This window comes from Crinia signifera, chromosome 2, assembly GCF_055691185.1.
Source record: "Crinia signifera chromosome 2, ASM5569118v1, whole genome shotgun sequence".
Taxonomy (NCBI): domain Eukaryota; kingdom Metazoa; phylum Chordata; class Amphibia; order Anura; family Myobatrachidae; genus Crinia; species Crinia signifera.
In genome coordinates this window covers 392,447,199-392,470,592 of record NC_139218.1, presented here as the reverse complement: position 1 = coordinate 392,470,592, position 23,394 = coordinate 392,447,199, and the positions used below count along the sequence as shown (strand labels likewise).

Sequence of the window (23,394 nt, the reverse complement as noted above, 5' to 3'; positions counted from 1 at the left end):
CTGTTTTGTGGGTAATTACATTTTATTACAAAGTAACAACACATATTACTATGAGTATCTCAGTGTCAGAGTGGCATTTGCTAAGAGTCCGGATTCACAGCCTGCAGCTTATCAGATGACTGGGCATGCGCACGGTACTCAGCCGTCTGTATGACCGGATCTAGCGATGGCTAGCCATGGTTGGGTGCTAGAATGGTGATTGACACCCTGCAAATGTTTGGAGGCGTTAACGCAGCGTTTTCTGGGAGTGTCCTAGAAAACGCAGGAGTTACCCGGCCGTTGGGAGGGAGGCGCCGCTGACTTAATCAGCGGCCGCCTCCTCCCCACAGCCTCTAAAAACTCGCAGCCTAGCAAGCAGGTCTGAATCGTACCTTAATGGTAGCACACACTTGCAAAGTCGCCTGGACAAACAACTATAGACATCAGGCATTCAACTAACGTCCCAGCACCCAAGTGCTAATGTTCAGTCTGCTGCAGTAGAATGCAGCCACATTCAGCAGTACTGTGTAGCACAGCTGGATCACAAGTCCTTGGCACTAAGGAGACTCCGGCCTATTCACTGGCCCCTTTGCGGTGTCAGTGCCTTCACAATGGGCGGATGAGACTTATAAACCCTTCCTTACATTCAGTGATGATTTCCAGCCTTGTGCAACCGGGAAAACCTGAAATTCCTAACTGCCACTTCTGCTGCAACCTGTACAGGCTTTAATCTCCCCAGGAGGAATATATATTCAGTCAGGTAGTGTTCCTTCTAGGAACTGGACCGGGCGGCGCTGCATGAGGGCAGCATAAAGGGGGTGGACCGGGCCACCGATGTTACAGTTGTGGGTGAGCCTGGGCTGCTGACATCACGAAAGGGGGCGGGCCTGGGCCACGACATCACGAAAGGGGGTGGGCTCAGTAGCAGACGTCACGGAAGGGGATGGGTCTGGCCGCCACAAAAGGAGTCACTGCCGGGGAAGCGCCGGGCATCTACGGCGGCGATGTGCTTCCCTAGCGGGAACACTACAGGTCCATAAATATTGGGATATCGACACAATTCTCATATTTTGGCCTCTATACACCACCACAATGGATTTGAAATGTAACAAACAAGATGTCAGCTTTAATTTGAGGGTACAGGTATTTACATTCAAATCAGGTGAACGGTGTAGGAATTACAACGGTTTCTATATGTGCCTCATGACTGAACAGGCACCATGGCCCTTATTCTGATTGACGCGTACTTTACCGCATACTTTCGGATGGCGTCTTTACGGCGTCTGCGCATGCGTGGAGAACGCAACGCGCATGTGCCAGGCCTTGACTCCGTACCAGTTCGGCCAAATCCCGTCCCAAACTGTTCCCCGCAATCAGTCGGGAAATATGGGCGTATTATGGGCGTCATGCGGAATGACACATGGGCGTAGTTTCAAAGTGGGCAAAACGGGGCGGAAACATGGGCGGACACGGGGGAGTACACTTATGTTGGGGGGCGTACATTCGGATACCACTCCGAATGCACGCGATCAAAAAGGGAAGAAATGTGCGGTGTCCACAAGTGTACTATTGCTTTGCGGACACCACTCGTTCCTGCGGGAGGCGAACGTACGCCTAATGACTACAAGCATTAACACCTGAACCCAATAGAATCGACTCCTTTACTCATTACTCACTAATAGGACGCTTGTCAGTGCTTTAATTGAAACCATTGCACTTCAATTGCTGTAAGGGTTAATGTGTGCAATGCATGTGTTAGGCATGCTTGTAAGGATATATTGGCATCTAATTGATTCCAATTCCAAATAAGAAGTTTTTTATGAGGATAGGTAATTGAATAAGTGGGTCATGTGATGTATTGCAGAAGATACATAATAGTGGGTTGTTTGGCGTAAATACTCCGCTTACGGGCGGTAGCACCGCTTGGCTCCCGTTCGGATGCGGTATTCCCGAGCATAATCTGTAATACTCTGTAATACCGTGCAGAATCTGAGTGTTTCTCCCGCACACGCATGGTTTGTATGTCGTCCGTAAACACGCCCTGTTCTTAAAGAGTGAGTCCGTCCGAATGCGGAGGACCCGTGGGCGTTTCTACGGACGATGGCCGCACGCGGCAGAACACCGTGGCGTGCGGACCGCTCCGTAAGAATGCGGGAATATCCGCACCGATCAGAATAAGGGCCCATGTGTGCAGAACAAGCTGCCCGATCCGACTGGACACACAGTACCAGTCAAAAGTTTGGACACCTTCTCATTCAATGGTTTTATTTTAATTATTTTCTGCATTGTACAGTAGAATAATACTGAAGACATCAAAACTATAGCGTGTGGTGGCTCCACTAGGAAGCCTGTTGCTCTCCTGCACACCGAAATTAAAGATATTTTTTAGAGAGAAAACCCCAAATTTTCTTGAATAAACTAGAGGGGGTGCTGTTCCCGGCAGTCAAGCATATAGCATATTGGACAAAGAAGGAAAGGAACTGCTCAGGGGGGAACGCACTAAAGAAATACAGTCATAAAAAATAACTTTTAATATATCATAGTTAATAATCCCACAATTAACTTGAATGGGAGTACAGCGAAAAATGAAAGTTTAAAATCTTAGACATACACACACATACACACAATGTGCACAAAAAGACAGGGAATCAGTGCTTTAAAAATGACACTTACGTCCTGACCAAAAATTATGCTCACAAGATAATAGCCAAGGATGTGGTTTTATTTGATCACGGAAAAAAATGTGTGTATTGCCCTATTCAGTAATTAATTGATCTCCAATTAACCAGTGTGGATTTCTGAATTTAATTCAACCTTTTTGTAATAATACTGCCACCTTCTGGTAGATTAATGACAAGGTATAAGTGGTTCAGGGACCTTTCTCACTAAGGACCTCTGATACACTATCCTATTGCACCATCTAGTGGTGATTTTAGGAATATTATACAACTTTTGTCTGATGCATAGAATTTTTCATAACCTTTTATTGGCAGCACAATAATTTAGGTTTAAACACTTTGGAAAAAAGAGAAGGGACCATAAAATAAAGGGAACATGGATTACTGAGGGCTTTCCTAAGACCAAGAGCAAGGTGCTCAGATAAATGTGGTAGGCTGAAAATCGGAGTTATAATTATCTCCTTGTATTTTTAATCAGCAAAATGAGCACAATTACAGGGCATCTGCTACCTACTTCAGCCAAGGTGTATAGGATTTAACACCTAGGATGGTCTGATAGCGCCCTTAATAAACCAACATCATTTCAATAATCATTAATCAGGCTAGTGAGCATATTTGGACAGTCAATAACCGACACTAGTGTTTCGCTTAGCTTTGTCAAGGCCAACCTGCGTGTCCCAGCTGATCATTATTTATTAATATTGCCCCACCAATCGCATGTCTAGATTATTGTCATGTGTTTATATGGGCCAATCGCCTATGCGCATTACTCTGTATACGTCTCCCCTCCGTTCTGACGTCTCATTCAGCTCAGCTGTGAGCGTCAGATCATGTGGGCATTGTTTGGGTCACGTGGTCGGCGTCCCGCCCCACGTGACCAGCGTATCGCGTCATCTCCTCAACGCGATCCTAAAAGTCACATGGTCTCCCAGAGTTATCTGGCTCCCATGTTGTGCGTCATAGCGCACATGATCATCTTTTGACCAATCCTGGAGTCAGAAATGCTGAACCAGGAAGTCAATTCATACGGAGCCCCAACCCTGTAGCGAGCATGGTGCATAATGTAAAGTGTATTATTAATTTTTATACATATTTGCATTGAAATACGTTACTGTGTCTTGGCTCTATAGCGACCTGATGGTCCAGGGTATGTCTGGATAGCTTCAATAAAGTTGTCCCTTAACCAACCTGGCATTAGTATGTTAAACCAGGTAATCAATACATACGGAGCCCCCTCCCTGTAACAGGCATAGTGTATAATACAAGAAATGTCTTTAATATTTTCACATATTTACACTAAAATACATTATTTCATATTGACTGTATAATATTCAAATAGTCCAAGATATGCCTGGATGGCTTTAATATTATTGCACTATCAAGATGTAGCGCTGTATTAGCTGTAGAGTCTATGAACCATTCATCATTTTAATTGTGAATCTAAATAAACGAACCAAATGAATAGTGAAAAATAAACAAAACATATAATAAAGAATTATAATGGTGATTAAAGTCAGATCGAATGCTTATGATCTGGTGATCATCACCTGATAATGGTGATGCTGGGTGAGTATTTAAATGGTGATCGATAGTAACATGATGAATTGTGATATTTTTTTTTTTTACACTTCAGATCTTTATTTCTTTTATACATATAAAAACAAATAGAAAAAGACTTACAACATACATACTTGTACGCATAGTTACATAATTACAGTTCAGTGCATCCTTGCTACATAGACAAAATAAAATACATTTTTTTTTTTTTTCATTGCGCTGTCATCCTACTGCCCTAACTCATGTTAAAAAAAAGAAAAAAAGACAAAAAAAAACCAAACAGTTTGCCCTGTATGGCAAGCGATGTCGGGTCTTTCCTCCCTTGAGTATACTTATTGACCTTTGTACTACCCTGGTCCCTTCATGGGGACTTTGGGACAGATTCTTATATTTATTTACCACCGGGGTAGTTGTTTTAGGGGTTGGCCGGTTGAGGGCTAGATGTCATGGGGACCCACCAATGTTGCTGATTGTTACTAGATCTGTTCAAAAATTGATATTGTCCCCCGGTTAAGGTCGGGGTAGTGACCCCGGGATATGTAATCTGAGTTTACTTAATAATGGGTGTATTAGTTCCGACAGGGTAATATTGCCTTACCAACCCGAGATTTCTACAATTTGGTGAAGATAGGTGCATGTGTATGGAATAGACTTATATAGTTTACAGTGAAAGAAAGGAGGCGAGAAAAAGTGTAAAAAGGAATAGTTTATGATAGGTCGCCTCTACAGTTTCCATTGCGTACAGTGATACCCTATTATACTTCCCATTATGTGGTTTTACTATAACAAACAAACAGGGTTTACCCGTGTGCGATATCTTTTTAATTAATACCTCATGATACCATTAATGATATCTAGTATATAATACTTATAGTGAATATTCCCTTCCCATCCCAACCCCCCTCCCCCTCCCCCATTACTATCATTTATATCTATCATTGTGACGTAACTGTATAAATTACATTTGATAATATGTGGAATTAATCCACTTGTGCCATATTAGTTTGTATTTTGCCAGTGAATTACGATTTGTGTATACGGATTGTTCCTGTCTAATGATATAGTTTACTAATACTACCCAGTTGTTCAGCTCGGGTGGTGCTTTCGCCATCCAGTTTCTCCCAACTACGACTTTCGCCAGCGAGACTAAGTTATTAATATAGATTTTCTCGATACCGCTCACATTATTGCCCATAATACCTAATAGGCAACACTTAATGGTTAATATCTCACTATTTAACCCGGTATCTACTATTACCTTTTTGACTTCTTCCCAGAATTTGGCGACCCCCTGGCACTCCCACAGCGAATGCAGGAAGGTGCCCGAGGTGTCGCCACACCTGGGGCATACTATGGCGGTTCTGCCTGAGAATTTACTTAATGTTTTAATTGAGAGGTACGATCTATGAAATATATATAGTTGCGTTAACTGAACCCGGAGAGAACTAGTGGCCTTGTATGTAGACTTCATTGCTGATAACCATTCCTCATCACTCAATTCACCTATGTCTTGTACCCATTTCACCCGAAGATGTTTCAGTCCGTCTTTAGACGCTTCTTTCCCCAAGATCTTATATTCCCTGGAGACTATTTTTTTTTTGTTGCTAGATTTTAATATTGTTTTTGTCAGTGATTCCCCAAATATCGGGGGGTCACTGGCAAAATATGACTGTATAACACTTCTCAACTGCAAATATCGATAGAAGTGCGTTTGAGGCAGATTAAATTCTGTTTTTAATTGAGTAAATGATTTTAGGCCAGATACCGTATAGATCTGTTGGAGTTTGGTGACTTCATAGGGGTGCCAGGCTTCTAAAATCTGTAAATTGGACGCTTCCTGGTCAGTGAGTTGGTCTACAATTCGATGATCTATATCCATGAAGTCTACACCCAGTATTTGGTCCACCTCACGCCATATTTTTATGGCCTGTATCATTAATGGCGGGTCTGCACTAGTAAGTTTCCCCTGTAAGATTTTTTGTAGTGGGTTAACTCCGGCTTTAGATACAGAGATTAGTTTATTGGCGTATTCCCAACCGTACTCCCCCTGCAGTATCCACGATCTTAACTGTGCCAACTGTGCAGCCAGATAATATCGCCTCATGTCAGGCAAACTCAGTCCCCCTTCACCATTATCCCTCATCAGGTTTTTTAAGCTTATTTTATGCCGGGCTCCATTCCAAATGAATGCAGCTATCATACTGTTAATTTTGCGGAATAGGGGTTTCGGGAGGTATACAGGTGCATGAGTAAATGCATATAGAAATTTGGGGAGTACCACCATTTTTACGAGGTTTATTCTCCCGGTAACTATCAAGGGGAGTTTGGTCCAGACCTTAATTTTATCCCTTAGCCATACCAGTAAAGGTTGAATATTGAATTGAACATAGTCTCCAGGGTCCGAGGATATATTTATGCCAAGATATTTAAAATTTGTAACCCACTTCAACGGCTGTGTGGATATTGGGGGCGGTTTTAGGGATGGGTTAACTGGAAAGATGATAGATTTTGTCTTGTTTATTCTGAATCCGGAAAAGTCGCCGAAGTTGTCAATCAATCCCAGGACCACCGAGAGGGACTTACTGTAGTCCAGTAAATAAATTAGAAGATCGTCGGCGTAAAGAGAGACGACGTCGTTACTGCCGCCTAGCGGAAGGCCCACGATTGCCGGGTGTTGCCTTAGCATACAGGCCAGTGGTTCTATTGCCAGGGCGAACAAGACAGGGGAGAGCGGACACCCCTGTCTCGTCCCCCGGGCAAGAGCAAAAGCTGGTGAGGTCCATCCATTTACAAAGACCCGAGCCTTCGGGCTGGTATACAAGAGCTGTACCCATTTGATAAAATTAGGACCCAGCCCGAACGCTCGGAGCACCGCCCAGAGGTATGGCCACTCAACCGCGTCAAATGCCTTTATGGCATCGAGTGAGACAACGATTGAGCTGCCGCACTCCCTGCCAGTGGTCTGCAAATGGGTATAGAGATGTCGGATGTTTGCAGAGGTATCCTTACCCGGCATAAATCCCGATTGGTTTTGATGGATTAACGTATGAATATGTTGATTTAGTCTATACGCTAATATTTTTGCCAATATCTTGGCCTCCACAGAGATCAAAGATATTGGCCTATATGAATCGGGATCGCAGGCTGGTTTACCAGTCTTTAGGATCACAACAATTTTGGCCTCGGAGAATGATGCCGGGACGGTACCCTCCACAAAACAATTGTTAAATGTTTCTAAAAGTAAAGGTGCTAGGGAGTTAATATATTTCTTATATATTTCGATCGGGATCCCATCCAGGCCAGAAGCCTTCCCACTCGGTGAGTCCCTGACCGCGTTGACAACCTCTGCGATCCTTAATGGGGATTCCAATTCTGTTTTAGCATCCCTGTGTAGTGCTGGGAGGGCAATATTTTCCAGAAACTCCTCAATCTCTACAGAATTGTGTTGTAGCTGGGAGGTATAGATCTTGGAGAAATATGACCTAAGTGTTTCCCCGATTTGTACGGTGGAGCTTACCATTACCCCTTTTTCATTTCTGATCGAACTGATTGTTTTTGAGGGAAGTTCTGCACGAGCCAGGAAAGCAAGATATTTTCCTGACCTGTCTGAATGGCGATATTTCGCCTGTGTTTTTTGGGACATAATTTTAGCATTTTCTGCTTTCATCACCTCGAGCCAGGTATTCTGAGCTATTTGCCAGGACTGGTAGGCGCTATCGGTATTACTGGTCAGGTATTCTGCTTCACTGACTAGACAGAGTTCCTCCTTCTCCTGGATTTTCTCCCTACTCTTTCTTTTCAGTTCCGCTATACATTTCCGTAATGTACCCCTCAGGTATGCCTTAAAGGCATCCCACTGTATTGCAGCTGATGCAGAGCCTTGATTAAATTCCCAAAATTCCCTCCATTGATCTTCCAAATTGGTGCTATTGTCAATACTATTTAGCCAGTTCGAGTTGAAGCTCCAAAAGCCGCACCCCCGGTCGGTGTCCAGGGAAAGTTCCATGAGCACCGGAGAGTGATCGGATATACCTCTCGCTCTGTATTCAATCTTAAGGACTTGGGGGGTGAGACTTCTGGATACCAGTATATAATCGATTCTGGAAAAAGCGGCGTATGATGTTGAGAAACAGGAGAACTGGCGAGTAGAAGGATTTTGTATCCGCCATGGATCTGCCCATCCTACACTTTGGATGAAATTGGCCAGTCCCCTGTTACTCCCCACCACACCACTGTTTCCACTTCTCCACCGATCTAGTTGGGGATCCATGATATTATTTAGATCACCCATACATATGATGGGGGAGTTGGGGGTGTGGGCTGCAAACTCGATAGCTTTTGAAAGGATTTTATAAGCGAAGGGGGGTGGGATATAAATGGCCAGGATGATATATGGGGAGTCATAAATTAAACAGTCCAGAAATACGTAGCAACCCCCTGGGTCAGCCCATATCCTCCTACAGATAAATGGCAGCGTTTTCCTTATCAGTAACGATACACCCCTGGCAGAGGAGGTAAAAGAGGCATGGCAGGAATAACCAACCCATGGCTTTTTCAAGGCCATAAGTTTCCCTCCCACCAAGTGGGTTTCAGTTAGGGCAACTATATCTGGTCCCATACTCCTAAGTTGGTTCATAACAAGGGAGCGTTTGATTTTACAATTTAACCCTCGGACGTTCCAGGTCACTACTTTAATCTTTGTCATTTGGTTATGTACCCCTGCCATACCTCTTTCTCAACATTTTTAGAGCAGAGCAACAAGTCGACATGCGCAATGTAACAATGAATATACACATTAACCATACGTACTGTACACAATCCCACAAGAAAACCCTCCCCCCACCCTGTATACCTCCCAGTGCTAGGCATACCTAATCCCCGCTAACCCCCCCCCCCCCCAAAAAAAAAAAAAAAAAAAAAAAAAAAACAGAAAAAAGAAAAAAGACAAAAAGTAGCTCAACCCGGTTGCCTGGGGGCTAAGAAAAAGAAATAAGCCACCAATTTGCGGGGAGCTCCCTGATAGTATAGTTGCAATAAAACTGATTCCTAGCCGTCTGCCAGCTGCCGTGTCCCGGGGACATGATTATCAAGCCACTTGGCGGCTTCATGCGGGGTCTGGAAAAAAATAGTCTCGCTGTTATATATGACCCGAAGTTTAGATGGGAATACCATCGAATACTTCAGGTTTTTGTCCCGCAGACGTTTTTTAATTTCGATAAACTTGGCTCTTTCTTTCTGCACCTCCAGTGCAAAATCTGGGAATACGGATATATGAACCCCGTTATGTTCCAGTTGCCCATTGGCACGTATTAGCCGCAAGATTGTATCTCTGTCCTGGTAATTTAGGATTTTGACTATTAAAGTCCTTGGGGGAGCCCCTGGTGGAGGCGGCCTGGCTGGCACTCTGTGTGCCCGCTCAATTGCAAATTGTTTAGAAAAAGCGTCCTGCCCAAACGTTACCAGCATCCATTCCTGTATGAATTTGATGGTATCTAATCCCTCCGCTTTTTCCGGTATACCCACAAATCGCAAGTTATTTCTTCTTAATCGACCTTCCACATCGAGCATTTTAGCCTTTATTTCAGTTACTTGCTGAGACAATTTGGTCACCTTAGTAGACCATTGGTTACTCGCATCTTCAAGCGCTGAGATCCGAGTCTCAGCTACGTTGATTCTTTCTGTTGTAATTTTAAGGTCTGATTTAATAGAAGAAATTTCTGCTTGTACCCCCTTTATTTGCTCCGACAGCCGATGTTCAGAGGTGTTTATTGCCTCTAACACTTGCTGGAGTGTTATTTCGGGTGTAGGCGGCGGGCTTTTGCTTTTCGATGGAGTCGAGTGTGGGGTTGTAGTGGGGGTTTGCAGGGTGTTCCCACCTTGTGCTCGTGCATATCTCTCTAGACGGGCCGCAGCCGAGGTGGTACCGGTTTTGCCCATAGTTCACGGAGAGACAGAGCTATAGTAGGTAAAACCTAACTGTTATTACAGGGAGGTTTGCGCGGTAGATAATTGCGGTCCTTGCAGTGGGATTTTTAACTCTATACAGTTCACAGTTAACAGTGTACTATGTTCACAGGGCACACAATGGGAGATATGAGCATAAAGATAAGTAAATTGTACTTCACCACATTTTCTGCTTGGATTCGATGTAGTTTCCCAGTTTGCTTGATATTATCCGAACCGTTCAGCGTCTGCGTTGGGACTTTCCTGTCCCTGTGATCGATCCCGCAGGGATGAATGTCCTGCCAAATCAAATGCACCAAAGGGGGGCCGCAGGAGAAGAGGTAACCAAGCTTCACTCCCAATAGGTGCAGCATCCGTAAGTACCCCCGAAATATCTGGTCACCACATCAGTATCCACCATGTAGAGAGGGGCTGCTGAGGCGTTTTCTGACCCATGTAATGGGGGTCGGCAGCTGCTAGTGGCTGGGAGGTGGTTGACACGGACAGACCCTCTCACTGTCTGCCGTGTAGTCTGCTGTATTTGTTGCCCCCACTAAGTACCAGCTTGCAGTGTCCCCTCGCTCCCCACAGAGAGCAAGGTGATTTTATGATCAGGAGGGAAGCAGAGGGGGAATGGCGAGTGCTCCTGCAGCTCCTTGTTTGGCGCTAATACAAAGTGCTACCGTCAGTGTCTCCCTTTGCAGGGAAGGAATAGAGGCAGCAGCGGCAGGTTTTTACTATAAGCACAGCCCCGCTGAGCTCCGAGGTAGCGACCACGTATCAGGTGGGGGAGAGGAAGAAGCAACAGTCGGGGAGCGCTCCTACGGTCCAGATCTCCCTTAACAGCGAAGGAGTGTATCTTTACTGCCTGCACAGCCGCGCTGTGCTCAGAAGCAATGGAAGCGTCTCCCTTAACCAGGCAAGGGGGGAGAACGCGGTAACAGCCGGACAGCGGGAGAGCGCTCCTGCCGCGCCACACTCAGCACAGCTCTGTCGTATACCCGGCAGCGTCTCACTCAGCCGGGGAGAGAAGCAGGAACGAGGTCCACACGGCGTTTCCCCGTGACGTCAGCAGCACGGGAAGCAGGCACCACGGGCAGCAGAGAGAGAAGGACTTTCCCCCGCTAAAACAGGTTAGATATCCGGACCAAGGTCAGCTAGGCAGGCGGCTATTTGTTACGGATGTCCATTGAACAGGGAGCTCAGTCCACCAACACCCTCACTCCCGCACCGCCGTGGCCACACCCCCCACATCTGAATTGTGATATTTTTAATTAGAATTATGATTGGATAAGTATGTAGATTGGAAGTATTGTGCTGTGATATAGCAAGTGCTGACAAATTATAAAAGAATTGAGATGATGGGGGAGGAAAGGGGAATCTAAGTGACAAACTTCAAGGCAAAACAATGTGAAAAATGTGCAAATAAATAAAACAGGTGCCAGGGGGGGAGGGAAAGAGGGAATTTTGGGGTGTCTTGGTGTAGGGATGGTTTCAAACTTGTTAATACATTTTTATAATCTAAGTGAACATTGGTGTGTGTAGTGTCATTACATTGGTTCATTATTTTAATTGTCTTGGACTTATTTTAAGCCTATTATTATAATTTCATAATCTGAAATAACATCAATGTATATAGTGTAACTTGGTTATCGATGTAATGTGCTGATGTCATCCTGAATAATCCAGGTGTGAATGGACGATAATTGATCATCCGTATTGTTCTCATGGCTCATAAGGTTGAAATTTCTAGGCGTCAGCACCTGGCATACAGTAGCACAAACCTAACTTGAATACAGTGAAGGGACCCTTGCGATAGATTATCCTGGAACAAGAAACAAATAAAAAAGAGGGAAGGGGGAGAGAAATTATATGAGTTCTTATATAACTTCATAAAAATAGATCTTAAGTGACATATTGCATCATTGTTTTATCACTTTCTCTCTTTCTTCTCCTCTCCTGTAGGTATTTGTGCATCCAGAGGACTCCCCGAAAAAATTGGTAAGTATATTGATAAATTATAATCATCATCACTGGAGACATGGATGTTTATAATGGGGAGCTTGGTTCATGGGAGGATGGCGATACCATAACATTTTGGCAATTATAATCATAGTTGTATGTGGGGGAATAGTCGTGCCATGATATTTGGCAAGTGTTATAATAGTAGCATATTCCGTATTTCCTCGAAATTAACTGGATGTTATGGTCATACATCCATTTTAGAATTCTGGGATAAATTCTTCCACATTTGAGAAATCACATGGACATGAATGTCCATGTGATTTCTCAAATGTGGAAGAATTTATCCCAGAATTCTAAAATGGATGTATGACCATAACATCCAGTTAATTTCGAGGAAATACGGAATATGCTACTATTATAACACTTGCCAAATATCATGGCACGACTATTCCCCCACATACAACTATGATTATAATTGCCAAAATGTTATGGTATCGCCATCCTCCCATGAACCAAGCTCCCCATTATAAACATCCATGTCTCCAGTGATGATGATTATAATTTATCAATATACTTACCAATTTTTTCGGGGAGTCCTCTGGATGCACAAATACCTACAGGAGAGGAGAAGAAAGAGAGAAAGTGATAAAACAATGATGCAATATGTCACTTAAGATCTATTTTTATGAAGTTATATAAGAACTCATATAATTTCTCTCCCCCTTCCCTCTTTTTTATTTGTTTCTTGTTCCAGGATAATCTATCGCAAGGGTCCCTTCACTGTATTCAAGTTAGGTTTGTGCTACTGTATGCCAGGTGCTGACGCCTAGAAATTTCAACCTTATGAGCCATGAGAACAATACGGATGATCAATTATCGTCCATTCACACCTGGATTATTCAGGATGACATCAGCACATTACATCGATAACCAAGTTACACTATATACATTGATGTTATTTCAGATTATGAAATTATAATAATAGGCTTAAAATAAGTCCAAGACAATTAAAATAATGAACCAATGTAATGACACTACACACACCAATGTTCACTTAGATTATAAAAATGTATTAACAAGTTTGAAACCATCCCTACACCAAGACACCCCAAAATTCCCTCTTTCCCTCCCCCCCTGGCACCTGTTTTATTTATTTGCACATTTTTCACATTGTTTTGCCTTGAAGTTTGTCACTTAGATTCCCCTTTCCTCCCCCATCATCTCAATTCTTTTATAATTTGTCAGCACTTGCTATATCACAGCACAATACTTCCAATCTACATACTTATCCAATCATAATTCTAATTAAAAATATCACAATTCATCATGTTACTATCGATCACCATTTAAATACTCACCCAGCATCACCATTATCAGGTGATGATCACCAGATCATAAGCATTCGATCTGACTTTAATCACCATTATAATTCTTTATTATATGTTTTGTTTATTTTTCACTATTCATTTGGTTCGTTTATTTAGATTCACAATTAAAATGATGAATGGTTCATAGACTCTACAGCTAATACAGCGCTACATCTTGATAGTGCAATAATATTAAAGCCATCCAGGCATATCTTGGACTATTTGAATATTATACAGTCAATATGCAATAATGTATTTTAGTGTAAATATGTGAAAATATTAAAGACATTTCTTGTATTATACACTATGCCTGTTACAGGGAGGGGGCTCCGTATGTATTGATTACCTGGTTTAACATACTAATGCCAGGTTGGTTAAGGGACAACTTTATTGAAGCTATCCAGACATACCCTGGACCATCAGGTCGCTATAGAGCCAAGACACAGTAACGTATTTCAATGCAAATATGTATAAAAATTAATAATACACTTTACATTATGCACCATGCTCGCTACAGGGTTGGGGCTCCGTATGAATTGACTTCCTGGTTCAGCATTTCTGACTCCAGGATTGGTCAAAAGATGATCATGTGCGCTATGACGCACAACATGGGAGCCAGATAACTCTGGGAGACCATGTGACTTTTAGGATCGCGTTGAGGAGATGACGCGATACGCTGGTCACGTGGGGCGGGACGCCGACCACGTGACCCAAACAATGCCCACATGATCTGACGCTCACAGCTGAGCTGAATGAGACGTCAGAACGGAGGGGAGACGTATACAGAGTAATGCGCATAGGCGATTGGCCCATATAAACACATGACAATAATCTAGACATGCGATTGGTGGGGCAATATTAATAAATAATGATCAGCTGGGACACGCAGGTTGGCCTTGACAAAGCTAAGCGAAACACTAGTGTCGGTTATTGACTGTCCAAATATGCTCACTAGCCTGATTAATGATTATTGAAATGATGTTGGTTTATTAAGGGCGCTATCAGACCATCCTAGGTGTTAAATCCTATACACCTTGGCTGAAGTAGGTAGCAGATGCCCTGTAATTGTGCTCATTTTGCTGATTAAAAATACAAGGAGATAATTATAACTCCGATTTTCAGCCTACCACATTTATCTGAGCACCTTGCTCTTGGTCTTAGGAAAGCCCTCAGTAATCCATGTTCCCTTTATTTTATGGTCCCTTCTCTTTTTTCCAAAGTGTTTAAACCTAAATTATTGTGCTGCCAATAAAAGGTTATGAAAAATTCTATGCATCAGACAAAAGTTGTATAATATTCCTAAAATCACCACTAGATGGTGCAATAGGATAGTGTATCAGAGGTCCTTAGTGAGAAAGGTCCCTGAACCACTTATACCTTGTCATTAATCTACCAGAAGGTGGCAGTATTATTACAAAAAGGTTGAATTAAATTCAGAAATCCACACTGGTTAATTGGAGATCAATTAATTACTGAATAGGGCAATACACACATTTTTTTCCGTGATCAAATAAAACCACATCCTTGGCTATTATCTTGTGAGCATAATTTTTGGTCAGGACGTAAGTGTCATTTTTAAAGCACTGATTCCCTGTCTTTTTGTGCACATTGTGTGTATGTGTGTGTATGTCTAAGATTTTAAACTTTCATTTTTCGCTGTACTCCCATTCAAGTTAATTGTGGGATTATTAACTATGATATATTAAAAGTTATTTTTTATGACTGTATTTCTTTAGTGCGTTCCCCCCTGAGCAGTTCCTTTCCTTCTTTGTCCAATATGACATCAAAACTATGAAAGAACACATATGGATATATGTTGTAAACAAAAAAGTTTTACACAAATCAAAATGTTTTTTATATATTTTTGATTCCTCAAGGTACAGTAGCCCCCTTTTTGCTTTGATGACCGCTTTGCACACTCTTGGCATTCTCTCAGTCAGGTTCATGATTTAACCTCCTGGAATGGTTTTCCAACAGTCTTGAAGTTCCCAGCGGTGCTGAGCACTTGTTGGCTGCCCTGCAATGCGCACATGCGTTGTACCCACACAAAGCGGATCGCCGCTGGGCGAGGGGTCTGTGCGAAGAAAGCGTCCACACAGTCCTTTGCTAGGACAGTCGCAGAAAGAGGGCGGGTCTGGGCAGAAGAAGTTGTCAGTTGACCGTTTATTACACTCACACTCCCTCACCCCATGTCCTGCGCTCTATCACACTGACGCACTACCTCCCCCCTGAGGCCAAATTTCTACCACACTGACGCACTCCCTCACCCTGGGGCCTGCGTTCTATCACTGATGCACTACCTCACCCTGCGGCCAAATTTCTACCACACTGACACACTCCCTCACCTCAGGTCCTGCGTTCTATCACACTGATGCACTACCTCACCCTGGGGCCAAATTTGTACCACACTGATGCACTCTCTCACCTCAGGTCCTGCGTTCTATCACACTGACGCACTCCCTCACTTTACAGGCTGCGCTCTATCACACTACCTCACCCCATGGCCTGTGCTCTATCACACTGACGTACTCCATCACCCTGCAGCCTGCGCTCTATCGCTCTGACGCACTACCTGATCCTCCATCCAGACCACCTGCAGGCTAGTTCTGCACCTCCCTGCTAGTGCTTAATCCTGCTTTATCCTGCAGCCTAACCCTTCAACCCCCCCCCCCCAGCCTTACACTAACCACCCCACCTATATGCACACATACAGCACTTAGTCTATCTACTACAGTATCTGCAGAGTGCAGGGCAGGCTGGTTGGCTGGGCCTGGAATACAGCAGCCTCTCCTCTTCCTCATGCTGAGAAAGAAAGAAGCCATCCGGCCGAATCCCCTCTAGCCCCACCCCATCAGGTCCATGTAGCCCCACCTACCAAGCAGGGCAGCCTGGCTGGTAGCTAGCCATCTCAGGGTGGAGAGCCATAGGTGGGACAGTAACTGTGTCAGAGAGGGAGGGCAGTTCTGCGCTGATAGGCTGTTAGCCCCATCTGTCACCCATTCTGAAATCAATTATATATTTTACCTACAAACGAGAGATGTGATGCGGCTCCCTCTATGTGGCAGAGACTATGGCAGCAAATGACCTATATGGAGCTGACATTGTATTCCCTTCCCTCAGGAGACGTCACCTGAAGACCAACCATGGAGGTCCTGGTCCTGGAACATATCCGGCACTCGCTACTGACTGACAGGAACAAAGACCTGATCATAGACAAGCTGCTGAGCCTCACCATGGAGATTATCTGTCTGCTGACGAGAGAGGTGAGAGGCGCTGAGCAGTGGCCGCCAGGAATTGTGGGTAGTAGCAGGCAGATGCCCCCTGTGTGTGTGTCTCCTGCCTCTTATGGTTACAGCCATATATACAGCGCAGCCTTTGTTACACAGAGATGGTGCAGAGCTGCTATCCTGCCTATATACAGCTGGGATTACTGTATATGAGGAGATTACTGTATTATATACATAGGGCGGCGTCTTACATATTGGTGCTCTCATAGGATTTCATTGTTGTGAGAAAGTCAGGGGACCAGGTGACAGACATCAGTGGCCGTCCTGTGCCAGACAGAAGCAACCGCACCCAGAGCCCAAACACAGAGGCTCCGCCTCGTGCACCAACAGAGGAGAGGAACCGTATCCGGGCACCTACTGAGGTACATCACAGACAGACAGAAGAGGTGAGTGCTCTTATTGTGCTTATAGATGTATATTTCCAGGGAGAACGCTGAGTTTATTGTTGTTGTATAATAAATGCTATAAGGGATTTGATTGGTCACTGCTTTATGTGGTGCTAACCTGTAAGAATACTGATATCACTGGACCCCTGGTGATTGGTCAGTGCGCACTCTATATATTGATCCCTGAACCATTGTCTCCCATAGTGCCCGGCAGGGGAATGTATTACACAGTACTCCTAGGTGTGGGGGTAAGTCATGTAACCAGCTCTCCTATGCTGCAGGTGCCTGGGAAGTGTAAGGATATGGAGGTCTCATTCTCCGTGACAGAGTGGGACTATTCAGGCGGACACAAGGATGATGTAATGGACCCTCCGCAGCTGCCTGACTCAGTGGGTAAGAGGACGTCTGTCAGGGGGTGTGTCTGTATCCTGCACCATCTAGTCACTTCTCTCAACTCTTCTCCCTGGCGATTGGCTGTTACTAAGCATTGCTATATGGCTGTCATTGTCTGTTCTCCCCGCAGGTGAGTGTAGCTCTAGAAGCCCCCCAGGACGATGTGAGACCTCTCTGTATTCCCGGCATCATATAAAGGAAGAGGACTGTATTCTCATAGAGGATGATCAGGTAGCGGGACTGGATACATTATCTCTTCTGTATTATGTTACTGTCATATCCTTATCCTGTGTATCCTTCTGGTATAGACGCTCGGTGTAATAATATCTCTGTCCTTGTATGACAGGATGAGCCGGGACACAGGATGTATCACCCGCAGTGTAAGGAAGAGCAGCCGATCCCTGATCCCAGCAGCTCAGGTGAGACGGCAGCGGGATTGGGTCACATGACTGTTACATTGTCTGTAATTGTATACTATATAAATAACTAATTGGTTATATATTAAAATTAATATCACACAATTATAGTAACATGTACTAAGATTGAAGTAACGTCAACACCGGTAATAATCTACCCTTCGGTGACTCATCCACCCTGAGCATTCCTTGTCGGGGTTTTAAAAGGTTTCCTCTTATTTTAATTCTGTTTCATTTTTGAGGATCCTCCGCTGCGAGTGGCACATAAGCATCTTCCTCCTTGTGTGACTTCGTTGGAAGGGGTGCCGGACGGGGTCCCAACAGTCGAGGTTCCAACAGTCATTCTCTGACGTCGGGATTCCGACTGTTAAAACACCGACAGATGGGTTCCCGACGGCCACCGGCTATTCTCCCTCGTGGGGGGTCCACGACCCCCATAGAGGGAAAATAGAATAGGTGGCGAGCTCAGCGAGCCACCGTGCCCGCAAGGGGCTTTGTTGCACTCGCCATGCTGTCTGAGTCCGGACATCGGGCTAATGACTGTCAGGATCCTGTCTGTCGGAACCCTATACCACACCCGTTGGAAGTTTTGGATTTGCAAAAAGAGTAGGTTGATCTTAAAGACACTGGAATTTCCACTAGACCTCAGGGTCTACCTCTGGAAGGTTATCATTCTCTTCTAATTCTCTATCTCTACATCCGATCACTACCAATCAGTTTACTGAACACAGAAGATATCCCAACCAATAATACTATCTGCTCGTGAAGACCATCTCTGCTTCACAGGTGCAAACCCCAAGTGCTTTAACATCACAAATGGATTCCAGGACTCAGACCTAAAACCTTGTCAGTGCAGTCAATTTCTGGAGGTTCCCTTAAGGTGCCCCACTCACTACTGAGATTCCTCGCAGCAGGACCGCACATCGGATGTTAAACTTTTTTTAGTCTTCATTCTAGGACCCTGCTGTGACCGGACACCTGCCCTTACGCTCTTGCTACGCCCTTCGGGTCCACAGATAGAAATCCTGCTTGATATACTGTATATAGAATAACTATACTTACTGTAATGTAATGCTCTGTACCCATTCCCCGCAGGTGGGTGCAGCGCTAGAAATCCCGCAGACCCCTCTGTACTCTCCGGGTTGTACATAGAATAACTATACCTACTGTAATGTAATGCTCTGTACCCATTCCATGCAGGTGGGCGCAGTGCTAGAAATCCCGCAGACCCCTGTGAGACCCCTCTGCACTCTCCGGACTGTACATAGAATAACTATACCTACTGTAATGTAATGCTCTGTACCCATTCCCTGCAGGTGGGCGCAGCGCTAGAAATCCTGCAGACCCCTGTGAGACCCCTCTGTACTCTCCGGGCTGTATATAGAATAACTATACCTACTGTAATGTAATGCTCTGTACCCATTCCCCGCAGGTGGGCGCAGCGCTAGAAATCCCGCAGACCCCTGTGAGACCCCTCTGTACTCTCCGGGCTGTATATAGAATAACTATACCTACTGTAATGTAATGCTCTGTACCCATTCCCCGCAGGTGGGCGCAGCGCTAGAAATCCCGCAGGCCCCTGTGAGACCCCTCTGTACTCTCCGGGCTGTATATAGAATAACTATACCTACTGTAATGTAATACTCTGTACCTATTCCCCGCAGGTGGGTGCAGCGCTAGAAATCCCGCAGACCCCTCTGTACTCTCCGGGTTGTACATAGAATAACTATACCTACTGTAATGTAATGCTCTGTACCCATTCCATGCAGGTGGGCGCAGTGCTAGAAATCCCGCAGACCCCTCTGCACTCTCCGGACTGTACATAGAATAACTATACCTACTGTAATGTAATGCTCTGTACCCATTCCCTGCAGGTGGGCGCAGCGCTAGAAATCCTGCAGACCCCTGTGAGACCCCTCTGTACTCTCCGGGCTGTATATAGAATAACTATACCTACTGTAATGTAATGCTCTGTACCCATTCCCCGCAGGTGGGCGCAGCGCTAGAAATCCCGCAGACCCCTGTGAGACCCCTCTGTACTCTCCGGGCTGTATATAGAATAACTATACCTACTGTAATGTAATGCTCTGTATCCATTCCCTGCAGGTGGGCGCAGCGCTAGAAATCCCGCAGACCCCTGTGAGACCCCTCTGTACTCTCCGGGCTGTACATAGAATAACTATACCTACTGTAATGTAATGCTCTGTACCCATTCCCCGCAGGTGGGCGCAGTGCTAGAAATCCCGCAGACCCCTATGAGGCCCCTCTGTACTCTCCGGGCTGTATATAGAATAATTATACCTACTGTAATGTAATGCTCTGTACCCATTCCCCGCAGGTGGGCGCAGCGCTAGAAATCCTGCAGACCCCTGTGAGACCCCTCTGTACTCTCCGGGCTGTATATAGAATAACTATACCTACTGTAATATAATGCTCTGTACCCATTCCCCGCAGGTGGGCGCAGCACTAGAAATCCTGCAGACCCCTGTGAGACCCCTCTGTACTCTCCGGCTGTACATAGAATAACTATACCTACTGTAATGTAATGCTCTGTACCCATTTCCCGCAGGTGGGCGCAGCGCTAGAAATCCCGCAGACCCCTGTGAGACCCCTCTGTACTCTCCGGGCTGTATAGAGGAAGAGAACAGGACGGTGACACAGGAATATCAGGTAGAGGAACCTGCTCTGACCTCTCCTCCTTGTACATCCGCTTCTCACAGTGCAGGATATTGTGTTATTCCCATGTCCCCGCCCTGTGTGTGAGGAGTCCTATAGTGATGTCCCGTGTATTGTGTGGGTGGGACACGTATGTGACACATGTCCTTGTATGACAGGCTGAGCCGGGACCCGTGATCTATCACCAGCAGTGTAAGGAAGAGGCTGTTCCTGCTGAGATCAGCCCAGGTGAGAGACGCAGGCGCTCTGGGGGTACAATATTGCTGTATGGGGGATATGTATATTACTGGGAATGTGGGGTACATGTTACATTACGTATATGTCATCCCTGACCGATCCCTGGTCCCATCACAGTAAGTATAACCGTCTGTGTTTCCCGGTCGCTGGTGACTGCGGCGCTGCAGGAGAACAGACCATTAGCCGGGAGTCGGGATACGATGGTTTTTATTTGCATGACTTTGGTTCTATGTTACTCCGCCATATCCGTCACTATAATGTGTTTGTGACGGCTGAGTTCTTTTGCATTACCATTTATACAGATACATGTGTGTGCCCCTTCCCTACAGGTGGGTGTAATCCTGCACATCCTGCAGACCCATATGAGACCCCTCTCTATACTCCGGGGTGTATGGGAGAAGAGAACAGGATGATCAGCCAGGATTATCAGGTAGAGGAACCCGGTCTGACCTCTCCCAGCTCTGCTTCCTCTCATGTCTCACAGTGCAGGATATTGTGTTATTCCCGTGTCCCCATCCTGTGTGTGTCCTATAGAGATGTCCTATGTAACGTGTGGGTGGGACACGTATGTGACACATGTTCTTCTATGACAGGCTGTACCGGGAGATGGGATGTGTTACCAGCAATTCAAAGAAGAAGCCGTCCCTGCTGAGATCAGATCAGGTGAGAGAGGCTGACATACAGACAGTAGTGTCATACAGGTGATACGCACAGAGGCCTATTCTGCTGAGATCAGATCAGGGGAGAGAGGCTGACATACAGACGTAGTGTCATACAGGTGATACGCACAGAGGTCTATGCTGCTGAGATCAGTCCAGGTGAGAGGCTGACGTACAGATGGTAGTGTCATACAGGTTATACGCACAGAGGTCTATGCTGCTGAGATCAGATCAGGTGAGAGAGGCTGACATACAGACAGTAGTGTCATACAGGTGATACGCACAGAGGTCTGTGCTGCTGAGATCAGATCATGTAAGAGGGGCTGACGTACAGACAGTAGTGTCATACAGGTGATACGCACAGAGGTCTATGCTGCTGACATCAGATCAGGTGAGAGAGGATGACGTACAGACGGTAGTGTCATACAGGTGATACGCACAGAGGTCTATGCTGCTGAGATCAGTCCAGGTGAGAGAGGATGACGTACAGACGGTAGTGTCATACAGGTGATACGCACAGAGGTCTATGCTGCTGAGATCAGTCCAGGTGAGAGAGGCTGACGTACAGACAGTAGTGTCACACAGGTGATACGCACAGAGGTCTATGCTGCTGAGATCAGATCAGGTGAGAGAGGCTGACATACAGACGGTAGTGTCATACAGGTGATACGCACAAAGGTCTATGCTGCTGAGATCAGATCAGGTGAGAGGCTGACGTACAGACGGTAGTGTCATACAGGTGATACGCACAGAGGTCTATGCTGCTGGGATCAGATCAGGTGAGAGAGGCTGACGTACAGACAGTAGTGTCATACAGGTAATACGCACAGAGGTCTATGCTGCTGAGATCAGATCAGGTGAGAGAGGCTGACGTACAGACGGTAGTGTCATACAGGTGATACGCACAGAGGTCTATGCTGCTGAGATCAGATCAGGTGAGAGAGGCTGACGTACAGACAGTAGTGTCATACAGGTGATACGCACAGAGGTCTATGCTGCTGAGATCAGATCAGGTGTGAGAGGCTGACGTACAGACGGTAGTGTCATACAGGTGATACGCACAGAGGTCTATGCTGCTGAGATCAGATCAGGTGAGAGAGGCTGACGTACAGACCGTAGTGTCATACAGGTGATACGCACAGAGGTCTATGCTGCTGGGATCAGATTAGGTGAGAGAGGCTGACGTACGGACAGTAGTATCATACAGGGGATATGCACAGAGGTCTATGCTGCTGGGATCAGATCAGGTGAGAGAGGCTGACATACAGCCAGTAGTGTCATACAGGTGATATGCACAGAGGTCTATGCTGCTGGGATCAGATCAGGTGAGAGAGGCTGACATACAGACAGTAGTGTCATACAGGTGATACGCACAGAGGTCTATACTGCTGAGATCATATCAGGTGAGAGAGGCTGACATACAGACAGTAGTGTCATACAGGTGATACACACAGAGGTCTATGCTGCTGAGATCAGATCAGGTGAGAGAGGCTGACATACAGACAGTAGTGTCATACAGGGGATACTTACAGAGGTCTATGCTGCTGGGATCAGATCAGGTGAGAGAGGCTGATGTACAGACATTAGTGTCATACAGGTGATGCGCACAGAGGTCTATGCTGCTGAGATCAGATCAGGTGAGACAGGCTGACATACAGACGGTAGTGTCATACAGGTGATACGCACAGAGGTCTATGCTGCTGAGATCAGATCAGGTGAGAGAGGCTGACGTACAGACAGTAGTGTCATACAGGTGATACGTACAGAGGTCTATGCTGCTGAGATCAGATCAGGTGAGACAGGCTGACATACAGACGGTAGTGTCATACAGGTGATACGCACAGAGGTCTA

The 23,394-nt window shown here is 45.4% G+C and overlaps 1 protein-coding gene across 7 annotated transcripts in view; it reads left to right on the top strand.

Moving 5' to 3' along the window:
- Positions 1-23,394, top strand: part of LOC146058239 (uncharacterized) — a 92,813-nt gene that overhangs the window by 3,454 nt on the left and 65,965 nt on the right. For 6 of the 7 annotated variants that reach the window (XM_083170419.1, XM_083170418.1, XM_083170415.1 and 3 more), the window contains exons 2-10: positions 16,610-16,752; positions 16,986-17,162; positions 17,444-17,555; positions 17,686-17,786; positions 17,902-17,974; positions 20,541-20,641; positions 20,806-20,875; positions 21,214-21,314; positions 21,478-21,547. In XM_083170419.1, coding sequence (XP_083026545.1) covers positions 16,633-16,752; positions 16,986-17,162; positions 17,444-17,555; positions 17,686-17,786; positions 17,902-17,974; positions 20,541-20,641; positions 20,806-20,875; positions 21,214-21,314; positions 21,478-21,547 — 925 coding nt within the window. In that variant the 5' untranslated portion in view covers positions 16,610-16,632. The remainder of the gene's footprint in view (positions 1-16,609; positions 16,753-16,985; positions 17,163-17,443; positions 17,556-17,685; positions 17,787-17,901; positions 17,975-20,540; positions 20,642-20,805; positions 20,876-21,213; positions 21,315-21,477; positions 21,548-23,394) is intronic. The other variant, XM_083170416.1, reaches the window with a different exon arrangement.